At 39.4% G+C, this 26,392-nt stretch overlaps 1 protein-coding gene across 1 annotated transcript in view; it reads left to right on the top strand.

The window, feature by feature from the left end:
* The window catches only part of ulk4 (unc-51 like kinase 4), a 73,900-nt gene that overhangs the window by 12,487 nt on the left and 35,021 nt on the right, over window positions 1-26,392 (top strand). Inside the window, exons 18-23 of the mRNA XM_061051090.1 lie at window positions 3,153-3,260; window positions 7,201-7,284; window positions 14,803-14,964; window positions 15,335-15,520; window positions 17,109-17,236; window positions 25,955-26,088. Coding sequence (XP_060907073.1) covers window positions 3,153-3,260; window positions 7,201-7,284; window positions 14,803-14,964; window positions 15,335-15,520; window positions 17,109-17,236; window positions 25,955-26,088 — 802 coding nt within the window. The remainder of the gene's footprint in view (window positions 1-3,152; window positions 3,261-7,200; window positions 7,285-14,802; window positions 14,965-15,334; window positions 15,521-17,108; window positions 17,237-25,954; window positions 26,089-26,392) is intronic.

The following is a 26,392-nucleotide window of genomic DNA, read 5'->3' as shown; positions in this document are numbered from 1 at the left end:
GCTGGGCTTAGTTACCATGGTTACTGCTATATGCTTCCATCAATCCCCCCCCCCTTCCAAAAAAAATTACACACACACACACGCACAAACACTCCTGTCTGTCTCTGTCACTGTCCCTTTCTCTTTCTTTAGTCCGTCTGTCTTTGTCCTTAACTCACTCTTTGTCCTGTCTCCAATAGAATTAAGAGAATACCATTTTATGGGTTAGTGTCACTAACATACACTTTGTGCTTTCAAAAGCAACTCAATATCATTTTCCCCTTCACTTATCTTCCCTTATAAAGTTTTCTGTGGCTTTACAGCGGTTTAGCCGGTAAAGCCTCTACTGTGTGGGATGTTTCATGAAGTCTAATGCATTCTGAAGGCTCACAGCCATCTTTAGGAACACACATTCAGAGGGCATTAGCTCCAGGAAAGGAAGACACTATACTTGAAGAATTTGTGACTACCTCTTATAGGGAAAGGATTAGAGCTAAAGCAATCTGGTTTGGGGAAAATGTGAAAATTTGATTTAAAAAGAATCTAAACATGTAATACAGTTTGCATTCATTGTCTCATGGTCAAACAGAACGTATAGCAGTAGTATTTTCTCAGGAAGGTTTCTCCTTTGTTTTGTGTTTAGCATCTCTTAAATTAGTGTTTAACTGAATTACAAAATTGTTTTAAAAAAAAAAGATACATAGATTTGCTTAGAATATTTGAGCAGTGCATTTGTTGTCGTCTTGTACTTTTTGATATCCAGATTTCACATCTACCATGACATTTAAATCTATTTTATAAAATGATCTCGGGGCTTCTTTGTAAGAAGCCAATTTTTCTTCTGTCTTCTTTAGAAAATAGGTGGAGAGCTGGGTATCTGAAAATATACGTGTTACCTCTGACTGCAATTTTACCATACTGCTTTGTACACCCGTCTCTTCTCTCATCTTTGCAAAGACAAGACTTGTTTAAGCTTTGAGTCATTCTTTAAAGCAACTTTAAGTCCCAGAACCTGTAGTTTGTATCCTTTCATTATTCATCCGGCTTTCCCAAGGGTTGTCATACAGTCACAACTCATGAGCACTATGTGTACGTGTCATACTAGTGTGTGTGTGTGTGTGTGTGTGTGTGTGTGTGTGTGTGTGTGTGTGTGTGTGTGTGTGTGTGTGTGTGTGTGTGTGTGTGTGTGTGTGTGTGTGTGTGTGTGTGTGTGTGTGTGTGTGTGTGTAAAGCCCTTTGTGTTGTGTTGGGACATCGTCTTATTCCCTGCCACTACTGTTGTTTATGGTTAATGAAGTGCATATGTTTATGTTTACTTGTGTGCATTCATTTGCATTTCTTGATCTGAGAGAATGTTGAAGCTGGGATAATTAATATACTTGTGTGTGTGTGTGGGTCTTTTTGACTCTGGCTCAGTGCACAGGGCTTCCTTTCAGCAACCTCTATGTATGGGAGCAGCTGCATGATCAGCTCCAACAGGGAGAGAGAGAGAGAGAGAAGAATGCAGATTACAATTTTGGAAATAAGCAAAAAAACAAAAACGAGCGATATTTACAGCCCATATTTACGACTCTTACATTATTTTTATGAAAACGTACGCTTAGTAAAAGGTGAGCTTCAACATATTGGCCTCTTGTGTGCCTCAAAGTGTACTGACAATGCTCAGAGCTGCTCAGGATTCCAGTGGCTAACTGGTACCTCACCATGCTCATCTATGGCTCAGGCTGCACCATGGTTGTTGGGCAAAAATAACCGTAAGGAATAAGTCCTCTTCAAAAAGGAAACTTAAGAGAAAGCATAACTAACATACTGTTACCACATCTCACTACACAATGAGAAAGAGAGAGAGAGCAGGTGATATACAAACACAAAAGCAGAAAGAGTGAAGACAGGTCGAGAGAAAGGACAATAAGGGAAAGAGTGAGAACAGAGAGATGGAAAAAAAGAAAAGGTGATGAGGGAGAGATGGAGTAGAGAGGCAGAACTTGCATCAGATCATAGAGAGGAGAAGCTGGCAGTAATGCTAATGCCAGGAAGCAGCCAGCCAGGAAGCCTGAGTCTGCATATACTTAACTGTGTGTGTTTGTGTATATGACTGAGGTGATTATTTCTTGAAGTGTTTGCACGAGTTGTTGTACCTTTACACGGGCATAGTTTTTTAAATGCTCAGAATACACCTGTGTGTTTTCAAGTATAAAGGTGTGTACCATGTTTTGTTTTGTGTGTGTCTGCATTATGGTGGCATTCAATTAGATTTCTGTTGTAGATGCCCATTCCATTTATTTGTTTTTTCTGTTATTTCCCTTTCAACCCTTTTTTTATCATTTGTTTTTATTTTCTCAACATCTTTTCTGCTTCGTTCAAACAAACGTAGAAGAAAACATTCTGAATAAGAACCAGTCACAGACTTTGTTTCAAATATTTAAGGCTTAAAGTTTAATCATGCAGTCAGACAATGGTCCTTTTGGTTAAACATGTTCTGCAACTCATTCCACTTATAGGGAGCAAGGATGTGGAAGGCTGTCATCCCAATTTTCTTTTAATATAATAATCATAGAATAACCTTTGATTCTTACAGACAGGAAAGACCATTAAGCTTTTTCCTACGGTACACACTTATGAGTACAATATTTTCTTCTCTAATAAAAGGCAAAGCACAAACATAAACTTATTTTAATATAAGGTAGAGTGAGCGGTATGAGAGTACATTTTTTCTGGTTGACATATATTCACAACCACATATTTATAAGGATTGTTTGTAGGAGTGTATCATAATTTGACAAAAGATGAAGTTGACTTACTTTATGAGATTTTAACATTTCAATTGGTTAAATGTTATTGACAGCTTCTTGGAGAGCTGTTGATGAAGAGCTTGTAAATTATCTTGTCATACAATTTGAGGTCAATCGAGCAGGCTAGTTTAAATTGGTTTATAGAATTTTGTGATTATTTTTCATTTTAATTCAAAGATTCAAAATAAAAATAAAAAACAATATTGTCTCCCACATAGTGACAGAAAATGACCTTATAGGTTTACCAACCATTTCTGGTTAGAGGCTCAGGTAAAATAAAGACATCCACACCCATTAGACTCACATATAATCGTAACATCGTACCAAACAACAGAAGTGGCTGTCTTGATGAATCCTTCTCCCTTTCTCCTCTCGTTCCAGGCTGTGTCCACATTAACAGAGCTTCTGAGAGAGAACCTGAGAAACAGTAAAGTAAAGCAGTTCCTGCTGCCACCACTGGGGGAGTTCCTTTATCTCATCACTTCTCAGGTACAGTATGCATAACTGAAGCCAGTAGCAAGGAAGAGATAGTAAGGGCTACTGCCGTTAAGTGATCCAAAATAATCATATAATTCATTCCAGACACAAAGTTTCACACTGTATATGATCTGGTTTGCATTTATTTTAAAAACAGTGTTGGCAGTAGGTCTGTAGAGTATTTTCCACCTCTCCTACAGTTTAAGTGGTAGTACAAAAGAAGGGATGGTCTGCGACATGTGATAAAGGTTTCCTGTCCTAATTCTTATATTTCTGATCATTTGTTATTACAAGTCTTTGACCTCTGTTTTAGTGAAAAATACCTCTGAATGATGTGAGACGCAAAAACAGATTCAGTATTCAGATGTGAATGGATACAAAACCAGAACTACCACTGCTATTGTTGTGAACATATGAATCAACAATCATTTCAATCAGGTCTCCACATTTCGTTATGTATGAATGTCCTTTAAGGCCACACAATTTTAATGAGCAATATAAAATACATACATTTTTTGTTATTTTCAAATATGTTTCAGTTATATATTAGCTCAGTCGACTTGTTTTTATTATTCTATTTAGGGTTTTGAATTTAGCATTTTGCTTTGAAAGTCACTGTAAGATTGGGTTTGTGTGTTTTGATGAAGATTTCTGAAACAAAAACAAAACAGCCTCTTAAAAATGTATTGACTGCATGCTGTTCCTGTTTTATTTGTCAGCTATAAAGTATAAGGTTGTGGAGCTATTTCTTCTGTAGAAAAAGACTTATATTGGGACCTAAATGTTACTTTAAATGTACACCTACTTGTTTCTCCGGCACAATTTGTCTTTCTGTTTTACTGTTATTAAAAAAGCACAGCCCTCCCTCTAGTGCTCCTTCAGAAGCTCAGTCGCTCAAACTTATGGACACACAATGCTAGTTTAAGGACTCTAATCAACATACTGCCGAACAGAAAACTTAGGCAGCTGTTTAATTACGTGCATAGTGTGCAGACACTTTATGCACCCTGCATCAGTCACAGTATAGAAACGTCACTCCCCCTCCTATTGGCTCGAGCTGAATCCTTAGGAGAATATCCCGCAGCGTTCTCACATCAGTTCACTAGGACTTTCTGTGGAAAAAATACTAGGGGTCTGGCCTGAGAAACTTCGGGTGAAGTCATATACAGCTCCTCCTGGAAATATCCGGAGCTTTTCAGAAGATTTCTGCAAACTGTGAAAGCCCTAATAGACTGTTGCTCATTTTGTGTTTGCTTTGCAAAATGATGTGCAAACACCACTTAATATTAACTTTCCCATTCATTGTATTCATTTAGTACCTTACACCTCAGAACTCTTAGAAAGCCCTGAAGAGAAAGCTTTTTAAATGTGGAAGGTCATAATGAAAACAACTTTCTCTACACTAACTCTGAAGTGAGTGGAATGACTGCTTTCTTTAGTGATTATGAGTCAAAATGAAGAGAGAAAGATCAAATGTTTTCTTATTCGGTGAGAAAGATCATACCAGAGTGAAAAGAACAAAACTGAGTGCCCTGCCATTAGGTAATGGAGTTTAAATTTACATGCTGACTAAATTGAATTGAAAGCGAATTGACCCCCAGACCTGAAAATTACAAGAGAGAGAGAGAGAGAGAGAGAGAGAGAGAGTGGAAGGGCCCTCGTTTGACTCCATTAGAAAAGGTGATCCCAATTTATTTCTGGTTAACCTCAATCTAGCCGGCCGAGTAGATTAAGTGTAAGATTTGTATTTACATGACTGATGGATAACCTTCAAAAATCAATCACCTTGCCTGATTACACGTAATACTCTCCTGAAGCCATGGAAAATCTCATCATTGCCTGGAGAAGCTCTTAATAAATTGACTTTTCAGCTCTTGCAAGAGAGAGTTATTCTCCTCTAAGGCCAGAGAGTGCTTACCAAAAAATAACACGATAATTAACTGATTCTTTCTCCTCCCTCAGAAGTCAGGGGCAGCTATTTTAACAGCACAAGGGTCAATATTTGTCAGTAACAGTAAAACAAATACACAAAGCTTTATTCAATATTTTAAATGTCTTTCTTTCTTTAACAGTTTAGCATGCCTCTCATAACCTTTTAAAGCACCGCGGGAGTAGATTTGGTTTTAATTTTACGGAGGTTTCATGAAGACAAAGTGTAGTCACAAACAGTAGCCTATTATACAACTTGAAGACCATAAACAAGTTCTGGCCTCTCCTTTCCTTACTACATAGAAATCACAGGGTACGTTTTTATTCAGAGGGCTCATCAAACTAACGGTTTGCTCTCAGGTTTATCTAAAAAGTCTGAATAATTGTATAACTTTACAGGAAGCTGTAACTGAAGCACAGAAGAGCTCACTTTGCTTGTGTTGTAATGTCCCTGTTCCTGCTGTTATTTTGAGAATATATTTTGAAATGGGCTTTCACTTGTTTGTAGTCATTATAGCAGACATTCTCTGCCTCACTCTTTAATATATAGCTATAATCTTTACACACATTGGCTGCTATAATAAAGACATTTATATCTAATTTTCCTTCAAACTGTTTTTTCATGTAAAGAAATAGTAAGGACAAGTTTGATATTGGTAGGACTGTGAATGTCCTCCTGTTTGATGTAGTTATTTGATTGTTGCTGAGTCTTCTAAACTCCCCCCTCTGGACAGACAAGTTTACTCAAGGGTGGGTTTCCTGTTCAGTGTCTCTAGTTAGGTATAACTAGCACCAATACAAACACCATGGTAACATAATGCTTTATAGGACCTCTAACTATGGTTTTAAATGTTGAAATGAAAAGTGAACTGACTATTAAATATGACATAGTTGGGTACAGTGAAGATGTTTTCTAAAATAGTTGATAACTACAGAAAACATCACTACATTCCCAGAGGCATCATGCAGCTCATGTTGTTGAAACCCTTCATCCATCAACATCACTGGTAGTTAAAAATGTCATTTCAAGCAGTTCTAATGAAAAGCCTGAGCACAAAGTGTGATTTCCTTCTGTCTAAATCAGGTGGAATCACTTTGTCCATTTAATTGCAGGAGAAACTGTTTTTCAAAATGTGGAAAAGCCATTTAAGTGTCCCCTGATAAAATCATCTGCTCTGCTGCTCTCTTCTTCTGCAGCACCAGTCAATGACAACGATTAGCTGCAGCCTCCAGAGCTGACTTTATGCTCAAGGTTAGATGTAGCCTAGAGCCTCAAAAAGTAGCAGTAGAATTGGTTAGTGTTTCAACGAAAGGAAATCAAATATTAATTGAAATAATTTGACTATTGTGGACTGTAAGGCTGTGCTTGTGTAACAGTGTGTACTGTATCAAGTCATAACAATAAGTTCACACGTTTATTATAATCAAAGGAGTAACTGAACTGTCAAAAATATATGTTACTGACGCCTTTTGTAAACAACCATTTAAGTAACTTCAAATATCTGTCAACTCAAGCAATCACCTTTGTCTTTGGGAAATATTGATGAACAGTTTAAACATTTTATAAACATTCCTTGGATTAAAAGAGAACGTGTTATCTTCTTATTGCTGAGAGATTTATTAACGAGGTGAATTTATAATAATGCTTGTTCATCTCCTTTTTGCAACCTTTGATTCCACAACTAATAAATTAAACATAAATACTATTTAATATATATTTGAATTGGTAAAACAAACAGTTGTTTTTAGTTTGTTATGAAATCATGTTCATTCATCGGCATGGTAACCAAGTAATGAAGATGTCATGGCTCCTTATTGCCCTTCTCCTTCTTCACTTGGCCCTTTCTTGCCCTTTTCCTCACTGCTCTCTTCATGTATCTCCTCCACCTTATCTCTTTGCCTTTCTCTTCCTCCTGCTCTGCTCTTCATCTGCCCCTACCCCCCCAATATGTACCCCCCCCCCCCCCCCCCTCCTTTCTCTTCTCACCCCTATCTCCCTTTCTTTGCTATGTCTCTCTATCAGGAGGAGAAGAGAGGCTCCCCAGAGGGACTATGGTTCGTTCCCGCTGCCGCCTACACTGGCTTAATGAGGAGCCTGCGGGAAGGGGTGAGTGTCTCTGTGTATGTCTGCGTGTGTCTGTTTTTGTGTCTGTGCCTGTGTAGCTGTGACTAAGTCTCTCTTACTGTGTGTGCCTGCAAGTGTGTGTGTATGTGTGTGCCTGCAAGTTAGTGTGTGTATGTGTGTGTGTGGCAGGGGATCCCTGTGAACAGTAATGATGAGGCAGCTATGGGGGCCTAAAGCGTTGTTTTGCCAGCTGCAAGTCAAGGGCATGCAGAGCAGCCACACACATGCATGCACACACACTTTTTACCTGCATCAAACACCACCCTTTACTGCTCAGCAGCCTGACCTCAGCAGCAATTAGGACCCTCCAGACACGAGCGTACAGTAGATGGAGCACAAATACAAGCAAAAATATGAATATCGCTCTTCTTTCTGCTGGCTTTCTCACTTTGTTTGTTTCCTCTCTGTATTTATAATTAATTACACGTCCCTTATCACCAAAAATATATGACATGACCATGGAGGGTTCAAATGTGAACAAAATGACAAACGTCATTTTTGTCAATTATCTACTGGTGATTAAAAATGGACTAGGTCTCAGTAAGATACGCTGTTTTCTCCGTTATTCACTGTAGACATTGTACCAGGCAGACATGGCAGGGTTTGAAATTGGCTCCACTTTTTTAACCAAAAATTAGCTTGTTACTGCATCCAGTTGAGCCAGTGCCCCCATATCCCATGATAAACAATAATTATAGTGTTCTCCTTTGTAGTTCCCCCTTTTTTTTAGCTGCTAAATATGCACAATTTTGGGTGGTGAGACTGAAATATAAAGTGAAGAAGAAGTGGGAGCGAAGCACATGGGTGGATGCTGTTTTGTCTCCCACAGTTAGAGGGGGTTTCACTGTGGTTCAGAATGAATATAGATGAAACTCTGGCCTGCACTTGTCAGCTAGTACCTACTGTTGCTTCATTACCACTGGGAGTGTTTGGAGGTGGGGGCAGATGAACAGAGGAGGGGTGTGTGTGACAGGAGCATGGTGAGGGGTTGTGGGGAGGAGAGGGGAGGTTGACTTATTTATCATTATTGAGCTGTGAGGGTAGGCTGACTGAAGCACACACACACACATACACAGCCTTAGGGACCAGACACTCATCGCCAGACCCTGCCTCCCTCTCTTTCCAGCTCTCCTTCTCACCCTCCTCTTTCCATTCTCTCTCTTTGACTAGCTGTTTTTCCTGTGGATGAACGAGTGGATTTGCTATTTTATTACTGAGCTGTCTATATCGTCTAACTTTGTCTCATGGGCATTACACTTCCTGGAGTTAACAAAGGGGTCACACAGCAAGCTGTACTTCCAAACCAGCCTTACGACTGTACTAGTAAAATATAAAATATAATTTCTAATAAAATAATTTCAAAAATGTAGCCAATATTTGTGTAGACATAAAGCAAATAAATCCTTGTCCAAGCCAGTTTTAGGGCTTGGTAGCCTTTTTCACAATCCGTTTGCCATCAAATCAGTGCTATCATTGGAGTTTCTGCTAGAAAAAGTTTTGAGATAGAAGTAGATGGCACAATGTTTCTATTGAATACACTATGAATGAATGAAACCTTTATTGCCCCTAGGTTAATTTGTCTTGTGTTACTTCAACTAGTAGAGGTTTTTGGCCTGCAACTTGGCTGATAATGCTGGCTAATGCTAATCTGAAGTTTATCATTCTAGTACCAAGCTTGTCTGTCACCACAACTTAAGCACTTGACCTCCAGCTAGTTACTTTATCACCAAACTCCAGCAACAGCCTTTAACAAGGGTGTACAAATGGATTTCCCTGTGCCACGTTTTGCTATGAGCGTGCCTTCACTCATTATACATGAACAGCTGTGATAAGCTTCTCGAAGGGCAACTAATATTCTGCTTCCAACACACCCGTTAATTGAGATTTTTTCACTGGTTGACTACTCGGCTTCTTCTCAAAACAAATTACACACTCTTGCATTGATACAGTGTCCAAGCAGATACAGGTTCATCATGTTATTTTAGCCCATCACAGATATCTCTGTCAGTATACTAACTATAAGCTGGCCAACATGTGAGACAGACGGACAGACAGACAGACAGACATTCTGTTTGACTACCTATCTGTCTAGCTGTCTGAAAGGGGCAAAGAAATTACATCTATTGTCATAATGAGAATTATTTTGAAAATGATATCAAATTGTATGACAAATAGCCCAAGCCTCAAGGCTGTGTGTACTGACAGTCCCATTTAGGAGTAACTGTTCTGTTACACCATGCTCTATTAATGTTCATCTTTGTTTGTTTAACAAAAGCGAAACAATGTCACAATAGTGTACGTCAACAAAATTAAAGCAAGACAAAATAAAAGACTTGTCGTATATAAAGTTGACACCTAGCAAAGCAGAGCGCCTCATGAATTTGAATGTGCTTTTTTTATCACTTGAAGTACTTGTGCATGGATAAAAAGAAGCCTGTACCTACTCTCCTAAATATGAAGAAATATAGGGGGAAGTCCATGAAGAATTGTGCAGCATTCGACACATCTAAACATTCACCAATACTAGTGCTTATAGCCACACTTTAAGTGCAAGAATTGTACTGTTCAGAGAGTTGATGCTAACTGACACACAGGTTTAAGAGATATCAGACATGAACTCACCAGTGATAATAGACTGGAAATATTAGGGAAAATCTATAAATAGATTATAATCAGGGGTTAAACATGTCAAAAGAGTTTAATTCTAGATGATGTCCTGTCCAAGCCCAGCTCATCAGATGCAAAATTGTGGAAGTGTGCTTTGCACTATAATAGTGTATTACTAACAACATATCATATTTGAAATTGACATTTAGAGAGAGAAGATAGTGCTTGTGATGCTCAATACATTGTGCTATATGCAAACATAGGCAGTTCAGTTCAGTTCACTTCAACAGACACAAACACTTGTTGTGCTGTTAGCTTCACCTGACAAATTGTATATTTCTTTGATAATGAAATTATGAAAAATTAGTAGAATTTTGATCATTTTTTAATCTAATGAAATATAAATGTTTTCTACTCTTGGTTAATTGTTTCAGTGGCGTCTCCAATATGTAGTCATGCCTTTGCTGTGTAGTGTTTTCTGGAGAGGACGATTGTCTTCCAATGTGCTATATGTAAATGCAGTGCCACACACTGTTTATTGCATGACAGCATTGAGATAGAGCGCCAAGACCCTGTCTAATGCGCTCCAGGCAGTGTGTTTTTGATGTGTTTCCTGACCCCCTGGATCACCCCAGCCCCCTCCGCTGCTGTTGAGAGTTTTCCTGATTTACAAGTAAAGCACTAGAGAGGAATAGAGATCATTGTGCTCGACGTAGGGGTCGACTTGGGGCTGTGCGGAGCCAAAGAGTGCATGGTGGTTTTACCACTGGAGAGGGGGATAGTGGGGGATGGCAGGGAGTGACAGAGAGGAAGAGAGAGAATGATCAGTGTGCTGGGAGGGGGAGAGAATATGGCAGGGAGTCAGATATGGAAAGAGAGAGTTGTACTTGGAGAGGGGGATTGGATGGCATGTAGTGAAAGGCAGGTTTCCAGGCCAAACTCGAGCTGCAGGAAATTATTTATGAGCCTGAACAAGATGATGCTTCTGCTGCCTATGATGAAAAATCTGTGTGTGTGTGTGTGTGTGTGTGTGTGTGTGTGTGTGTGTGTGTGTGTGTGTGTGTGTGTGTGTGTGTGTGTGTGTGTGTGTGTGTGTGTGTGTGTGTGTGTGTGTGTGTGTGTGTGTGTGTGTGTGTGTGTGTGAGAGAGAGTGGGTGTGAACAGTATTACAGTGATAGAAGCCAGGGGGCAGAAGGCAGAAATCCCCCTTTCACACACACATACACACACACACACACACACACACACATTCAGGCACACGGTATTGGTGAGCCTATTAATGATTTATCACTATCTTCCACAAAGGAGAGGAGAACAGAGGGGACTCTACAAGATGGTCATGGGTCTTACCCTTGTGTCTCTAACATACCGTGACCCCTCCATGTGCATGTAGACACAAACACATAAAAACTACTCAGGCCCAGTGTGCAATCCAAAATGACTGTGATTTATTGATTTTAACTTTTACCTGTACACTGCACCTCTACCTGTTGCTCTTTTCTGCTGCTTTATCCACGTGTCTCCTTCTTTATGTCCCACTGTCTGTCTCTTAACCAGTTAATTAGACAGTCCGTCTCTCTCTTTGAGTCTGTCTGTTAGTGGTGTTAGATGTGCTGTGTGAGGCTGATAGATGGTGTCTGTGTATCTGCCATAAGGGCTCATTCAAAACCAGGTGCACTGGCTTCTAAAGGACTTTAATTACAGAGGGAAACCACATCAGACATGTGAACACATGCATTTGTGCACACACAGGCACTCACACAAATCCTGCTTCAAGATCAAGTGATGTAGTTTTTTGTGATGTGCCTTTTTTTCTGTTTGAGACTCAGAGGCCAGGTGCAGACATGTTTGGATATAAAACTAATCTACTGATCAACACTTGAAGACAGGATTTTATTGTTCCATATCTTCACAGCCTTGCGACTCTTTCATCTGAAAACTGAGGTTTTTCCAACTCTTTTTAGCGAGGAGCTCAGAGGGCATAAATTTGATCTGTCAGCCTTCTCCTAAAGGAAAAGGAAGATTTTCAATTTTTCCCACTTTGTCCTGTTGACGCTTGAGAAAACAAAATAAGAAAATCCTGTTAAAACTGGAAAACGTCAGTAGGATGAAATCAAGAAAACTAGGTGCTGTTTTTTTCCCACAGCAAATGCCAATTTAGAATCCAGATTATCAAAACAAGGTTTTTGGTCTTAAGGTTCCTACCCAGAAGCATGAAGTAAGGATGTATGAGAGAGGGTATATCATTTAATTAGATCTACAAAAATCTAAAAGGCTAAACCTTTCACTCAAAATCTACCAGATGTTAGTCCCTGAATCCTTGGATGTCATAATTATGCCTTAATTTGGTCTAATTGGTTGATTACTGACCAACTCTCAGCTCCCAAACATTATTGTATTGTGATAATGTTTTTTTAAACTTATATTGTTACATTTTAATTGTGTCAGATAAAACAGTCTTGGATTTTATTTTAGCATAATTATCCTAATATAATGTCCTTAATGTATATTTGGTTTATCATTTAGAAATGAAAGGTTGAAGTGCAACACAGATTATAATATAGTAATTGTGTTTCTTGGGTGAACTTTCTTTTTCTCATATTTGCAGAAATTGTAAGAAGAGCATACTTTTTCCTATCCCTGACGCCTCCATTTTTCTGTTATCGTCTCAATGATTGACTCTATATCCTGAGCTACTTGTTTCTCACTACATGTAAGGAAATCTCCCTCACCCATCTCTCTCTCTCTCTCTCTCTCTCTCTCTCTCTCTCTCTGCGCCTTTCTTTTAGTCTTGCCCTCTTTTGCTTTCTCTGTGTAGTCCCTGGCAGGGCTACAGTCTATTAAACACACAGACAGTGGGTGCTCCCCCGTGGGCTCATTAGTGAGCTGGCCCACACAGCATGGGGAATGCTGGAACAGACCACTCTACTGATTCCCAGAGGGGTGCCGGAGGATTCATTATGTTGCCTTGCTACGTTGTCCCTTGGTTTTGAATGCACAATAAGATGTCTTATATTGGATTAATAGATAAGCTATTCAAGCAGTTAGGATTTGAGTGCCCATATGGCATTGAATATAAAGTGTGCTTGATTTTTAAATAAAATGTTAAATAGCCAGGAATCATACAAGGCCTGGCCATTGATGCATTTTAAAATGTCAGAGATAAAGTACATCAATGTTTTAATTAGATAATCAAGATTTTCTCAATTCATAGGTTTGCTTTGGTTTTGACATACTAAGATGTTTGTTAGAACAGTAGGGACATTATGCTGTTAGTACATTGGGAGCATTTTAAGATAGATAGGATCTCTGTAAATTCTATAGTGATATATGGGAAAAACCCAGAGCTCAACACAACACCAATATATATATATAGATATATATATTGGTCTATATATATATACATATATACTGTATATATCCAGTAACATAATCTACATCTACTGTTAGGATACTGCAATGGTGTTGGAGACCTCGAGGAGCAGGATCATATGGCACTTCACAATCGATCTATATTTAGTTTAAACTGTACTTTTTACTGTGCCCACAAATGAACAGAAGAAAACCTTATCACCTAAAACTTTCTAAATATCTTGGTCCATTATCAATGACATGTGACAAACAATAGTTAAGTAAGTGAATCATTTTATTTCATCTCGACTGCACCACCTCTAGAATGAGCATTATAAATTGTCTCTGAAAAATTCATGTTTCAGCTGTTACTATGAACCGTCACCACAAAATACAGTTAACTCCATCTATGAAAGTCTCCATTGTATCTTGTATCACGGGATAGTAGAGTCTGCGTGATGTAACACAGTGAAACACAATAATAACCTGACAGAGGCAATCACTTCTCTTCTACTTCCTGTCTTTCTCCACAATGACTTTCCTAGAAAAAACTCATTTCCTCAGCCGCAGAGATTTCATTAGCCAGGCCCTATTGTCTGAACTAAATAACTATTCACTCTGGCAAAGGTGTGGGTACATACAGTATACACACAAACACTTGCACACAAGCACACACATACAGGCTTACCCTCTCTCTCATTTTGTATTGAGGGGATGTTGAGAGCTGATCTAATTGTCAGGTTGTGATTGTGTTGGCTCTTTGTTCATTTCTGCCTTGTGGTTTGTGACATTTTCAGTAATCGAGTTCTAAGTGTGAAACTTGACAATGAACCAGGAAATATGTTGCACAAAATAGCATTATATTTTATATAGAGCACTTTGATATGTTTTACTTTAAGGATGCAAGTGCACATACACACTCAAGTACAACATCTAATGTTTGCTATATTTGTGCACATAAAAAAGATATCCAACCCTTGGTGGTTTTAATGTTACTTATTTGTACTGGTCCTGTGGATTAGTATAAGAGGCTTTTCAGCACATACTGTAGAAAGACCTTGTAGTCCTGTGGTCTGTGTGATCTATTTGCATGGCTACTACAATGAAGGTACTTTGGGTCAATGTCTAGGTGTTGCCATTAAGGACTTAAAGCTGGCAGGTTTTTCACAATTTCATGGTCTACACTCATCCTAAAGGACGATTCATCAATGAACACTTGCCTAAGGTCTCCAAGGAACAGGATAATCACATTTCACATAATTTGAACATTTCCTATGCAAAGACTTTTAGGTGGTGACATGTAATGTTTTTACTTATTGGGTTGTACCAATTTTGACTTTTTAACCGTGGTCAACTCCTCAATTTTTGTAGCACTTGTTTCTTATTTTTCAGTGGAGAGAAATCTTGGCTTTTGAAAAGTTTAGAAAAAGTCGTTTTCAATAGCAACTAAAATCAACTATAGTTAAAAATTCAAAATGTTTTCACCTGGTTGGTTATTTTCTAAATGGATATGTTCTAAAGTGTTGAGTGTGTGTCTTACAGGATGACTCCATAGTTCATCACATGGCTGCTAAAGCCATAGAGAACATCTCCACCTCCATCTCTGGCCCCTCCCACCCCTTGGTTACTCCAGAGATAGGCTCCGCCCTCTGGTACCTGTTTACTCACTCCACTGTGGAGGCTGTCAGAGTCACTGCCATTTCCGTAAGTTAGCATGCATGCAGACACACTATCACACACAGTCATGTGTACAAGTAAATCATATGAATACCATCTCAATGTGGTCTAAAAACCCAAACAGATATCTAGCATGCTTAGGCTGGCAAAACTATGGTGGTTAACTATTATATAATATATATATTAATATTATTATATAATGGCTATATAAGCTACGTGTACATTTATTCAAAGAACCCCCAATTTATTGTTATCTATGGTTTGAATTTACAAATGCATTAGTAGATCATTTGTCACTCTATGACATATTCCCTAGGACAGTCACTTTCTCCTTTTGTTAAGGTGCTTACTTAAAATCAAGGGCAAATGCAACATATTTTTTTGTTTATGTCTCCAGTCTCTTTCTAGGCTAACCCGGGTGGTCCCAGCAGTCTTCTTGGCAGTGATTGACACATGTGGCCCTGCAGCTATTTTGGAGGCTGTAGGTGGAGCAGGGGCCAGGGTGCAGCAACATCTTCTCACTGCTATGGCTAGTGCCCTCCTAACCTCACGCATCCACACGCACCGTGTCACACAGAGCAAGGTAAGTGTGTAGTGATGTGCAAAATAATTTCATATTATCTTGCGAAATGTTAACACAAAAATATACAGAATTCTTATTGCACCAGGAAAAAAACATTGTTGAAATGTTATATTTTATTCAAATTGCAACAGAGCAATTCCACTGAAGGTCTGGGTGTTTATATGAACACTGGGAAGAGATGAATTTTGGAGAGTTTGATTAGGAAAATCCACTTATGGTGAGGTTTATACACAGTCACCAAGAGATGAATACACAATGACATGAAGAACAAGTGAAACTAGCTCTATTTTCTTAAAAAACCTGTATTTTGTGCTTCCTCTCTCTTTGTGTCTCTTCCATACAGTTCATGAACTAATGCTGAACTGTGCATGAACTAATTTGTCAGGAATTATTACTTAATTTTTCATAAGACAGCCCATCGAGTGTGCATGCAACGTGCTAATCTTGGTAATGCAGAGGAGGCTAAAATTGATTTGAAGGTTTTTAAGTTGGAGCCTGGCATTGGTAATTGACTCTGAACTGAATTTATTTGCATTGAGCATTTCCAATTTAACAGCAGAATACAAACTTAGTACTTCAACTCTGTTCTAATTATACACTGATATGCATTCACCTCCCTCCTTCCCCCCCACACTCTCTCCCCTGGCACAAAGACAGACAGTCCAAGAGTTTGTTTACACAGAACTCTGTCTGTTTGTGTGTGTGTGTGTGTGTGTGTGTGTGTGTGTGTGTGTGTGTGTATGCGTGTGTGTGTGTGTATGTGTGTATGTTTGTGTGCATACATCTGAGAGTGAGTGTGTGTGTGCATGAAAATACGCTAATTTGTAGAGTGTGTCAGTATCTGGGCTAATTGGCTGAATGAATGTGCTGCAGCCTTCTACTTTCAGCAAAGCATTATGGGTAGTGGGGAGGGACTTATCAGCTAGACACACACTACTGGGCTTTGAAATTAATTAACTTTCTCTGTCTCCCCATACACACTCAAGCATGCACATTATTTCACATTAAGACACACACACACACAGACAGCCTGCGTGTGTATGGTGTTGGTGATAATGATAATGGTAATGAATGTTGGCCAGTCATAATTTTTCCAAACCGTTGCTTCTGCTGAGTTTATACTGAGTGAATGAACTGTATGTCTAAAGTAGCTGTGGGCATACAAGTTTGTTTGGGGTGTGCGTGTCTGTGTGTGTGTGTATGTGTGTATGTGTGTTATGTGATAATGTGAAGTCTGAGCTGATTAACTTTAAGCCAGTTTGTTGTCGCAGTGACAGAAAATTATTTTTTTTCCTGGACACCTTAGGCCAAATGTTAAACTGAATAATTTCATATTCATTTGAATACATTACATGGATATACTGCTGTAATATCTTTTGATGAGATAAACTTTGAACATAGCGCTGTATGTGGTAGACAAACATTTTCTCTCTTCGTGCTACTTATCAAGCTGCTACTTAGCATTGGTAAAGTCTGTTCCACACAGCTGGCTTGTATTTAAATCACGAAACATTCTTTACAACAGCAGACACACTCACACCCAGTGAGGATCTTTTACTTTATTCATGTGTGTCTTTGTGTCTTGTAGGATCTGTTGTTGAAGGTGCTACGCTGTCTAGAGAGTCCATCGACAATAACGAGAGCCAAAACACTCCTCCTGCTACTGCTACTAATAAAGGACAACACACACACACTGCAGTACTGCTGTCAACACAGGTAAATACTCATTCACACCAACACACACAGGGTGCACACAGGGCTGCACATGCACTCACACACATAGACACGGCCTCTCTCTCACTGACATCTTCTTTTATCATCCTGTAAGACATAATATGCAAGATGTCACGCAGCCAGCACTAGAAAGTTGGCCACATTTTGTCACTTCCTTGTCTGAATGTGTATACATGGAAATTGACCATCTCTTATATCCAGTGGTCATCTTGTCACCATGTTTTCTTCGGAGGAGGCTTCAAGTCTCAGGTGTTATATCATTTTGTTAATTAAAGAGACACACTGTTTACCTGCACTGTTCAGTGTTTCCCGCAGGATTTCATGAGACTATGGTGGGGGGACACTGAACCCTCTAGGGGGGTCCGGGGTCATGCACCCCTGGGAGAAAAATTTGTACATTTTAAAGTTAAATGCATCAATTAAGATTATTATTATTATTTTTATTATGAAAAACTTTGTTCACTCTTCTAACAATTTTGTGCTCTTGTAGTGCACAAATTGTCAAAACATGAAATCCAATGCCCATGGAAGTTAAATCACTTTAGGCTTGGCCCATTGAGACCCTCAAGCAGGCATACTGTTCCTACTCCTCTTTCAGTTATGATTATCTCTCCTTTCATCCTCGTGTCCAAATTTGGATAATTTCTCCACATGCTTCTATTTGATGACGTCATACTATTTGCTGCGCAAAAGCATATTTTATTAATTAATTGTAATGTTCAGTATTATAAATATTTAGAGTATTAACAGCAGCTCAAACGATTTCAGAACTTTTCAACAGACATCAAACCTCACACTGAAGGTTCAGAGTCCAGTTTATAGTTTTTAATAAGCAATGAGGGTGATGTGCAGACGCACAGACAGAGGACCACTCAGCGCACATTGAGCAGTTTGGACGCCATCAGTCTGAGACTGCAGTCTGCCATGTAGGCTACTTCACAGGTTAACATGTAAACTGTAGAGTAATGATCAATTTAACTTTTTGTTTCTTGTCCGTCCACTTACATGCGCAATGGCACGTTCCCAGACTCTCGCTCGCCCGTATAGCTTTCTCTCTCTCCCTCACAAGTGCGGTCTGCGGACCCACCTTTATCTTTAAATGCATGTTTTTGACATAATGAGGAAGAACAGCTCTGACATAATTTTTAGACTTATAAGTAAACTAGGTGAAATGGATTTGTTCTCCTCTTTCATAAGTTGTTTTGCAGCAGCTAGGATTTAGAAATCTAGGGTTACAACTAGTTATGCTGCTTTGTCTGAAAAAGTGATCAAACGTCTTTGATTGTGTTTAAAAACTCCGAAACCTGCGCAGCGATTGAAAAGCTCCAAAGAGCTGTGAGTCGTAACACTCTGCAGGGGGTAGCCTATGCAGACGGACCGTTTTAGGGAACGGACATAAAACAATCACACATTCCGGTGTAGGCTACTGCAGCCACATATTTAACGGGATAAACTGTACTTTAAATGTTCTTATAGTTGATAATAATTCGCTGACGCTAGCTGGGCAAATTAGACTATGGCGCGACAGATTAGACTATGGCGGGCCGCCACGGTCTAGTTAATTAATGGGAAACACTGCTGTTCAGAAAACAGTTATGGCAGATGGATACATTTTGAAAGTGATGTGTTACTTATATCTTGTAGTTTACCTCCTGCACCATCATACTGACTGTGCTGAGTTTTGGCCTAGAGAAGCATACTCATAACTAGAGGGGTGCAGTAAACCGGTATCAGTACCATCACAGGTATTACGTTCTGCCACATCACCGGTTTAAACAGACACGCTTGGTTGCAGTGCACACATCAAGCAAATCAGATTGCTTTAACTATCAGCCACAGTGGTGGGTAAGTGATTTGTGAAAGACAACGGCTCAGATTGAGTCCCCCAGTCTTCAGACACTCAGAACAGAGCCAGCAGACTCACATGGTCACTGCTCATGTGCCTGCAGCACATCTCTTACGGTCTGTTTGGGGATGTAACACAAAAAAAAAAGATCATTGATGAGAGTAATTACAACAGAATGATTGAGGTTGATTGGTGACAGAACCAATGAGAATGCAAGAGACTGGTTGTGGGTGGTGCTTTTTGCTGGAAACGGATTCACATCTCTATAACAAAAGGTCTACCTGCTTAAAGGTGTGTTTAAATTGATGCCTGGCTTGCATTCAGACCAAGATGATTAAAAGAAGCAGGCTGTGGCTGCAACTCGTGGTGAAAGGAGCAGCTGTAAAGACTAAAACTTCCAACAGGGTTGTTGAAAATCTGCCCTAATTGTATCTCTGCTTCAATGATGAACACATTCTATTTCTGCCACATCTTTCACAATGTATGTCCCACTTTTACAAGCTGTTGAGATGCTTTTATTATGATAGTCATATCAGGAAATGTGGTGGTTTTGGCAGCAGCTTAACAAACTGCAGGAGCGAAATAAAACTTAAACTACACAGATTCAGTTAGAAGCTACTGAGATCTAAACCCACTTTGACGTTTAATAGCATCTTTCTCTGGTCTCATGCAGAGTAAGGTATCCAATTAAATAGGCTTCCTTAAGGGGGGAAGGGGTGTCTTAGTATGTGACAGTGCATTAATTTGCTCAATCAAATGTAATACTCCAATACCGTGATAAAATGGAAAAAACAAAAAAAAGTACAGTGATATTGATTGAGGTCATATCGTCCATCACTACTTATAACTCTACTCAGTCTGTTGGGTTGCGGGCTAATTAGTTTCTGTGGATTCTCGTGTTCTCCTACCCTACACCAAACCATCAAGGATGCTGTAGTGTGTGTGGGTGGAATAAAACAAAATATGTATGTAACTACAGTTCTATGAATCCTGGTCTAGCTATACCAACAAAGTCACGTGTGATCCCTGATGACCCAGACTGGACTATATCTTCCGGTGTCATCAGAGGATCCGTTCCACAATCTTCTTGCGAGACACGACGATTCCGAGTGACCAGAAGCTCTGGCGATCATCCAGGATTCATAGAACTGTAGTTACATGCGTAACTTTCGTTCTATTTCATCCTTCCTGACCGCCAGAGGCACCCCTCTCAGGGCTGCCTGATATGCTTGGTTGATCACATCCACAATCCAGTGGGACAACCGCTGCTTGGAGAGAGCACGACCTCTCTTAGGACCACCATGACACACAAATAATTGGTCTGATCAACATATACCTGCCGTATCGCCGGCGTATGCTCGTAAGGCCCTGTATTGGGCAGAGCAGCGCTGACCTGTTTTTGTCTCGAACCCTCCACCAACAGAATCGGCTGATCAAGGTTTGACCTTGACAGAACCTCATGCAGAAATGGGGTCTTCGTCCACAAAGTGACCTATGAGTCACCTGGGCTCCACTTCAGACATGGAGGATCTACAGACTAAGGCGTGGAGCTCCCCCACTCGCTTCACTGTAGTAATGGCGAGGAGGAAGCTGGTGCTCTCTTGCCTTGTGGTGGACGAAGTCTCATAGTTCCCCCTCCAAAAGAGGGAAACCAACCTCGCGAACTTGTCGAGAGGAAATGGCAGCTACATAAACCCTCAGGGTAGAGAGGGAACGGCCAGAATCCAAGAGGGATTGCAAGAACTCCAGGATGGACGGCACACGGCACATAGCAGTGCTCAGTGTCCACATTCCTGACTAAACACCAGGCCGAAAAGCTAACACCTGTTCTCATACTGAATGCGGGTGGATGGCGCCCTGGCTTTTGACACATTCCTGCAAACAGATCAAGCAATCTATCAGCAGTGGAATCGGGCCCTACAGTGGCTCATCTGGGACAGGAAGTCGGCCCTGTCTGAGAGGCGGCATTGTCGGCTGTGACATAGTCGGCACAGCAGCGGAAACCACGTCCTCCCCGGCCAAAAGGGGGCCACCAGGAGCAGCCTGGTGTACTAGTTTTTGATACCCATCCCTAGCTGAAAAAGTTGATGGCATGGTACAACATCTGTCCGTTTCAGAACTTTTCATTTTTACAAGGTAGATTGTTGCTCGCTCCAATACTTCATTGCACAGTATTCAATTAAACCTGAAAACACTGTTTAAATGTAAAAATTAGGTTTGCAAAATCAGCATCTTTGGGATTGGAGAAAAAAATCTTGAGTTTCACATGCTTGCATGTTATACAATAAAATTAGATTTTTTTTTGATCATTAACCAAAACATTTGGCCAAACTTGTCTTTGTAGTCTTTGTAGGGTGTTTCAAAGCATATATTTCACATTCTTTTATAGCACTCAGAGACCATTTCCCTTTCAACTCATTAGCTGTTATTTAAAGCTGACTCTTGAAGAAGGGAGACTTCCTTCACAAAAATGCTGCACTGAAGGCACTTGTACTCTGTATAACCTTTGTGTTAACTAGCACAGCAGCCCAGGGAATGATAATATAAACGTATGTACCCTGGACATTTAGTTCAGATTATGCTGCTCTATGTTGTAACTTTACTGGAACTTCAAGTGGTTCATTAGCTGGTTGTCCTGAGTTTCACCCCAGACAAACTTGAATTGCATCTGTGAATGTGCATAGCCCACATGCTCAGATGCATATGCATGATGTATATACATATGAACACAACCAGTTCCCCAGGTAATTTATGGCCAGTTGGTAATTCAGTTTGAAAAAGATGCCCTAGATTACTGACATATGGATCCAAACGCTGTTCCTTTCACTCTATCTCTCACTGTTTCTCCCTCTCCTTCTCTCTCTCTCTCTCTCTCTCTCTCTCAGTCTGAGCACTGTTTATTTTCTATCGTTGTTAGGCATTATACATGTGAGCTGCCACATTACATTTTTAATAAAAGAGTAAGGACAAGTAAATTACATACAGACTAAGTGACACAACCAAACACATGCAATTTGCTTCAACATTTTATCCACCGAAAAATAAAGTGCTAGCCTGAAGATATGTCTTTATGACCTGTTATGGACAGAAGCAGAAAAACTTTGATTGACATCTGCTGTGAGCTCTTATGGCAACAGAAATAATTTCACATTTTGCCAAGATTTTACTTTTGATGCACATAATTAAATTAGCCGTGTTCTTGATGTAACCTACGTTAGTAATACATAACAGTAATAAGGTTATACTGAATATCTGTAGAAAGTATCCTCAAAGATTTCATTTTGCATTATAAATTCATAAACTCTTATATCTTACAATTCCATGCATAAAGGAGATAAAGAGGGGTTTGCTGTAAATAATTTAAAGAAATTGGTTATTAATTTTTCCAGGAAATCTTAAAAAAATAAAACAAAATAAAAAATGTTATTTTTTTATATTTTATGTGGCATGTTTTCCTCATCGGATAGGATGGTTTAGAGAGCCAGGAAATGTTTGGAGGAGAGAGTGGGAGATGACGTTAATCTAACAGTAGCCCTTTTTTCAGGCCACCATCACGTCTCTGTACATTCATATTGATTGAAGGCAAAACGTCACGTCCTGCATCTCCCTCTATCCCATTTTTCAAGCCCTGCACAGTTTGGCAGATGGCTGTTCATCATGAGTCTGATTTAGCCTAAAATGTCTGCCTCTAGAGGGAAGTTTTTTCCTGCCACTGTAACTTCTCATGATGGATTAATGTAGAGTCTTTGTAGATAACAATGAGTAAGCTCTTTTAGCTGCTTTTTGTAAAGTCTCTTGAGATAGAATTGATTATCAATTGACGCTATACAAATAAATATTGATAGATTGAAATATCGTGGCTTGAAACGGCAGTCTGAATAGGGTTGTAGTCAGGGTCAGGAGCAGAAACTGCGACTAATGAGGTTGGGGCGCCTGCTGTACCACCTGAGCTACAGTGAGCACCCTAAGAAAGAAAAAAATCATTTGAATCTAAAAGTTTTTAATAAGCATTAAGTACTGTGTGTCTGTCATATATTGGTGAATGTTTGCAACACTTTCTTCTGCATTATCTGCCTAAAAACAAAACCATGAAGAACTACTACTGAAGTGAAACCCTGTGTCATTCTTGATGATCTCGTGTTATACTGTATTTGTGTTCTAATATTTAGATATAAGAATTACTCCATTCCTGAAAGTCTCAAAACATCCTCATTTTTTACATGAAACTAAAACAGATACAAGTTATTTTTGCTTCTCTTTTTCTTTGCCTATCCATCTCTGTCTCTCTCTCTGTCTCTATTTACACACACACACTCTGTTCTCAGACTTGCTCTCCCTCTTTTCACTGTGTTAGAGTTGTCAGAGATGACCTGCCTGTCTCTCTCCCACCGAGCACTCTGCATGATTCAACCACACACACACACACACACACACACACACACACACACAGAAACACATCTTTCCCTCCGTCCTGCTCTCACCCAGGCACGTTGTGTTTAATTAGCTCCTCAGTGGCATGAAAATATGTGTGTTAGCGGGTGTGTGTTTTTGTCAGTATAGGGGATAACTTTCACAGGCCTCAGTGAGGAAGTGTTAAAATTGCCATTGGGAGTGGAGTGTGATGGCTTTCAACATGCGCAGACACACGCAGAGCTGGCCACTTGTAGGTCAGTTGTGTGTGAGTGCTTTGTGAGTGTCCCACTGTGAGTGACAGAGAGGTGGCAAGTTTGTCTCTCTTTATTTAGCAATCAGGAAAAAAATAGCTGCAAGACTAACAGAAGAACACACAGGCAGAAGTCTAGCAGGAAGACAAATGAGCAGACAGACAGAGCGAAAGGCAGGCAAAGAAAGACATAAATGTTTCAAAAAAGATATACTTATAGGCATTTTGTATTGGAAAAACGTTGCTTTGTTTCCAGGGCTAGTGAAGTCAAAAGATAATGTTGACTTTGTTTTGTTGAAAACTGTTTTATGTTTAAAGCAAATGAAAGGGTCACTCAAACAACCCATTTATTTCTAAAACATACTACCTTGTCTCGATTGATAGGGTCAAAAACATACACCTGTTTATTATTGCTTTTCAAAGTCTATTGAAGTTAAAGTTTCATTTACAGAAGACATTGTGTACAGAATGACTCAAGCAAGTAAACACTGTAAGAGCTCATGGGAAAATAATGTCTGTCGGTTGGTGGGATTGAAAGCTGGTCCATTGGTCAACCTCTCTGGTCTCTGTATTCTTATTTTCTTGTGTTCGTGAATTGAAGGCACCCACCTAAAATACAAGGTTGTGGAGATGCCTATAGGAGGGCTAAAGATGGCACCAGCGGAGCACCGGCTCTTTCCCAGTTCTGTTGTGGTTTCCAAAAACTGCAACTCTGATTACCCTTTAACGGTCTATCACTATCTTCAGGTTTCTCACTGTTGATGACCAGATGCCAAAACACACTTTGTCACGTTGCATTCATCCCCCAGCTGTTACTCTTGTTTGCACTCTTAGAGATAACTTAAGCAGTAAGCACACTTTTATTTGTATAACGCTAATTCATAACAAATGTTTTCTCCAGACACTGTAGAAAAAGAATGGAAAATACCTTACTCATTGTTTTTATATTATTAAAGAGCAGGTAAAAAGACCTTACTCATTGTTTTTATATTATTAAAGAGCAGGTAAAAAGACCTTACTCATTGCTATATTACAAAGACCCAACGTTAATCCTTCACAGTACTAATGAACATTCAGCAGGGTATGGACTGGAGTTTCTTGCAAGATGTGCTGGTTGAACTTGATAGCCTTTAAAATATTCATGCAGCGGACCTTCAAGGAACTTGTGACCATGGTCTCAACATTTTAATGTTTTGCTGCCTTATCAGTTGAAATCCTTTTTTCCTCCATATTTTTTTTCTCAACTACAAGTTGTTATCATTACTTTCAGTGTTCAATGTTGATCCAATACTATTTCTTTAGTAATTTAAATACATCTACAATAACAAGGAGGTCATACTGGATTCATGGTTTTAGCAAAACTTGACTTTGCTCTTCACTATATTTATAACAGTACATACCATGAAGTACAATTTTAGTTTTCTTTAATGCAATGAATCCGTAATAAAGTAACACCCGAGTGCACAATTCCATGTAACTGTAAACTCTACAAGCTCATCTTTTATGCAGCTTTATAAGGAGAACATGCTGCATTAGTAATCCTCCACTGCCTCTGCACCACTGCCACTCTTAAGCTTAGAATCAATATTTGTTAACTAATATGACCTCTCAGAATCTCTCTGCATGTGTCTGAATACTTATTAATGTGTGTGTGTGTGTGTGTGTGTGTGTGTGTGTGTGTGTGTGTGTGTGTGTGTGTGTGTGTGTGTGTGTGTGTGTGTGTGTGTGTGTGTGTGTGTGTGTGTGTGTGTGTGTGTGTGTGTGTGTGTGTGTGTGTGTGTGTGTGTGTGTGTGTCTGTGTTACACATGTGGGGCTGTTTATGTATCAGTTAGCAGGGTAACCTTTCTGCTCCATACTGAATTTGTGAACAACATTTTATTGATTACTGTTCAATACAAGAAGTCTGACAGGAATAAAAATGTTGTTCAAACTTAGAGCTGCTCAATCTGTTTATCTCATCCCTTTTTATGCATCCCGTTAAAATTGTACAGCTCATTGAGGAAAATCATCTTATTAATAGTTCTTGCATCATTTCATCATGTAGTCATTGAGTTGCAAATGTGAGCAGTAGAAATGATCCCAAAACACTACAAGCAGTCAACAGGAAACAACACCATGCATCCTTAATGTATGAATGTATAATTACTGTGAACAAATGTTGTGAAATGCAATACATGTCTTTCTTTCCAGACTTGTAATGTACCTTGAGAGAGACCTACGTAAAGCCACACCCCTCAGAGAGAACCATGGTCAATCCGGATATCTTTCTCAGTGTCTGGATTTACTGACTGTATATCTGATAAGCTCTGCAGCACTAATACTGGGTAAAGACAGATAAACACACGCACACACACACACACACACACACACACACCTCTCAACGCTGTCATTCTCATCTGTAACAACATTTGAGAAATTCTATATATTCCTGATTCTGTACAAACATGAATGGAATATCAAGTTTTTAAAATGACGTGTTTCTGTAAAATATGGTGAAAATACAATTCTTGTTGTTTTTGCATTTGAACAGTTTCTAGGTGTAATTAAGTATATATTTATGTTACAGAGGGTTACTCCATAGCACTCTACTCTCATCCCTTCTTTGTGTCCCCTTGTCTCATATGCTCT

The sequence above is a fragment of the Labrus mixtus genome, chromosome 11 (genome assembly GCF_963584025.1).
Source record: "Labrus mixtus chromosome 11, fLabMix1.1, whole genome shotgun sequence".
NCBI classification, from domain to species: Eukaryota; Metazoa; Chordata; class Actinopteri; order Labriformes; family Labridae; genus Labrus; species Labrus mixtus.
Note: the sequence above shows the minus strand (reverse complement) of the source record. Positions and strands in the feature narration are given on the sequence as shown.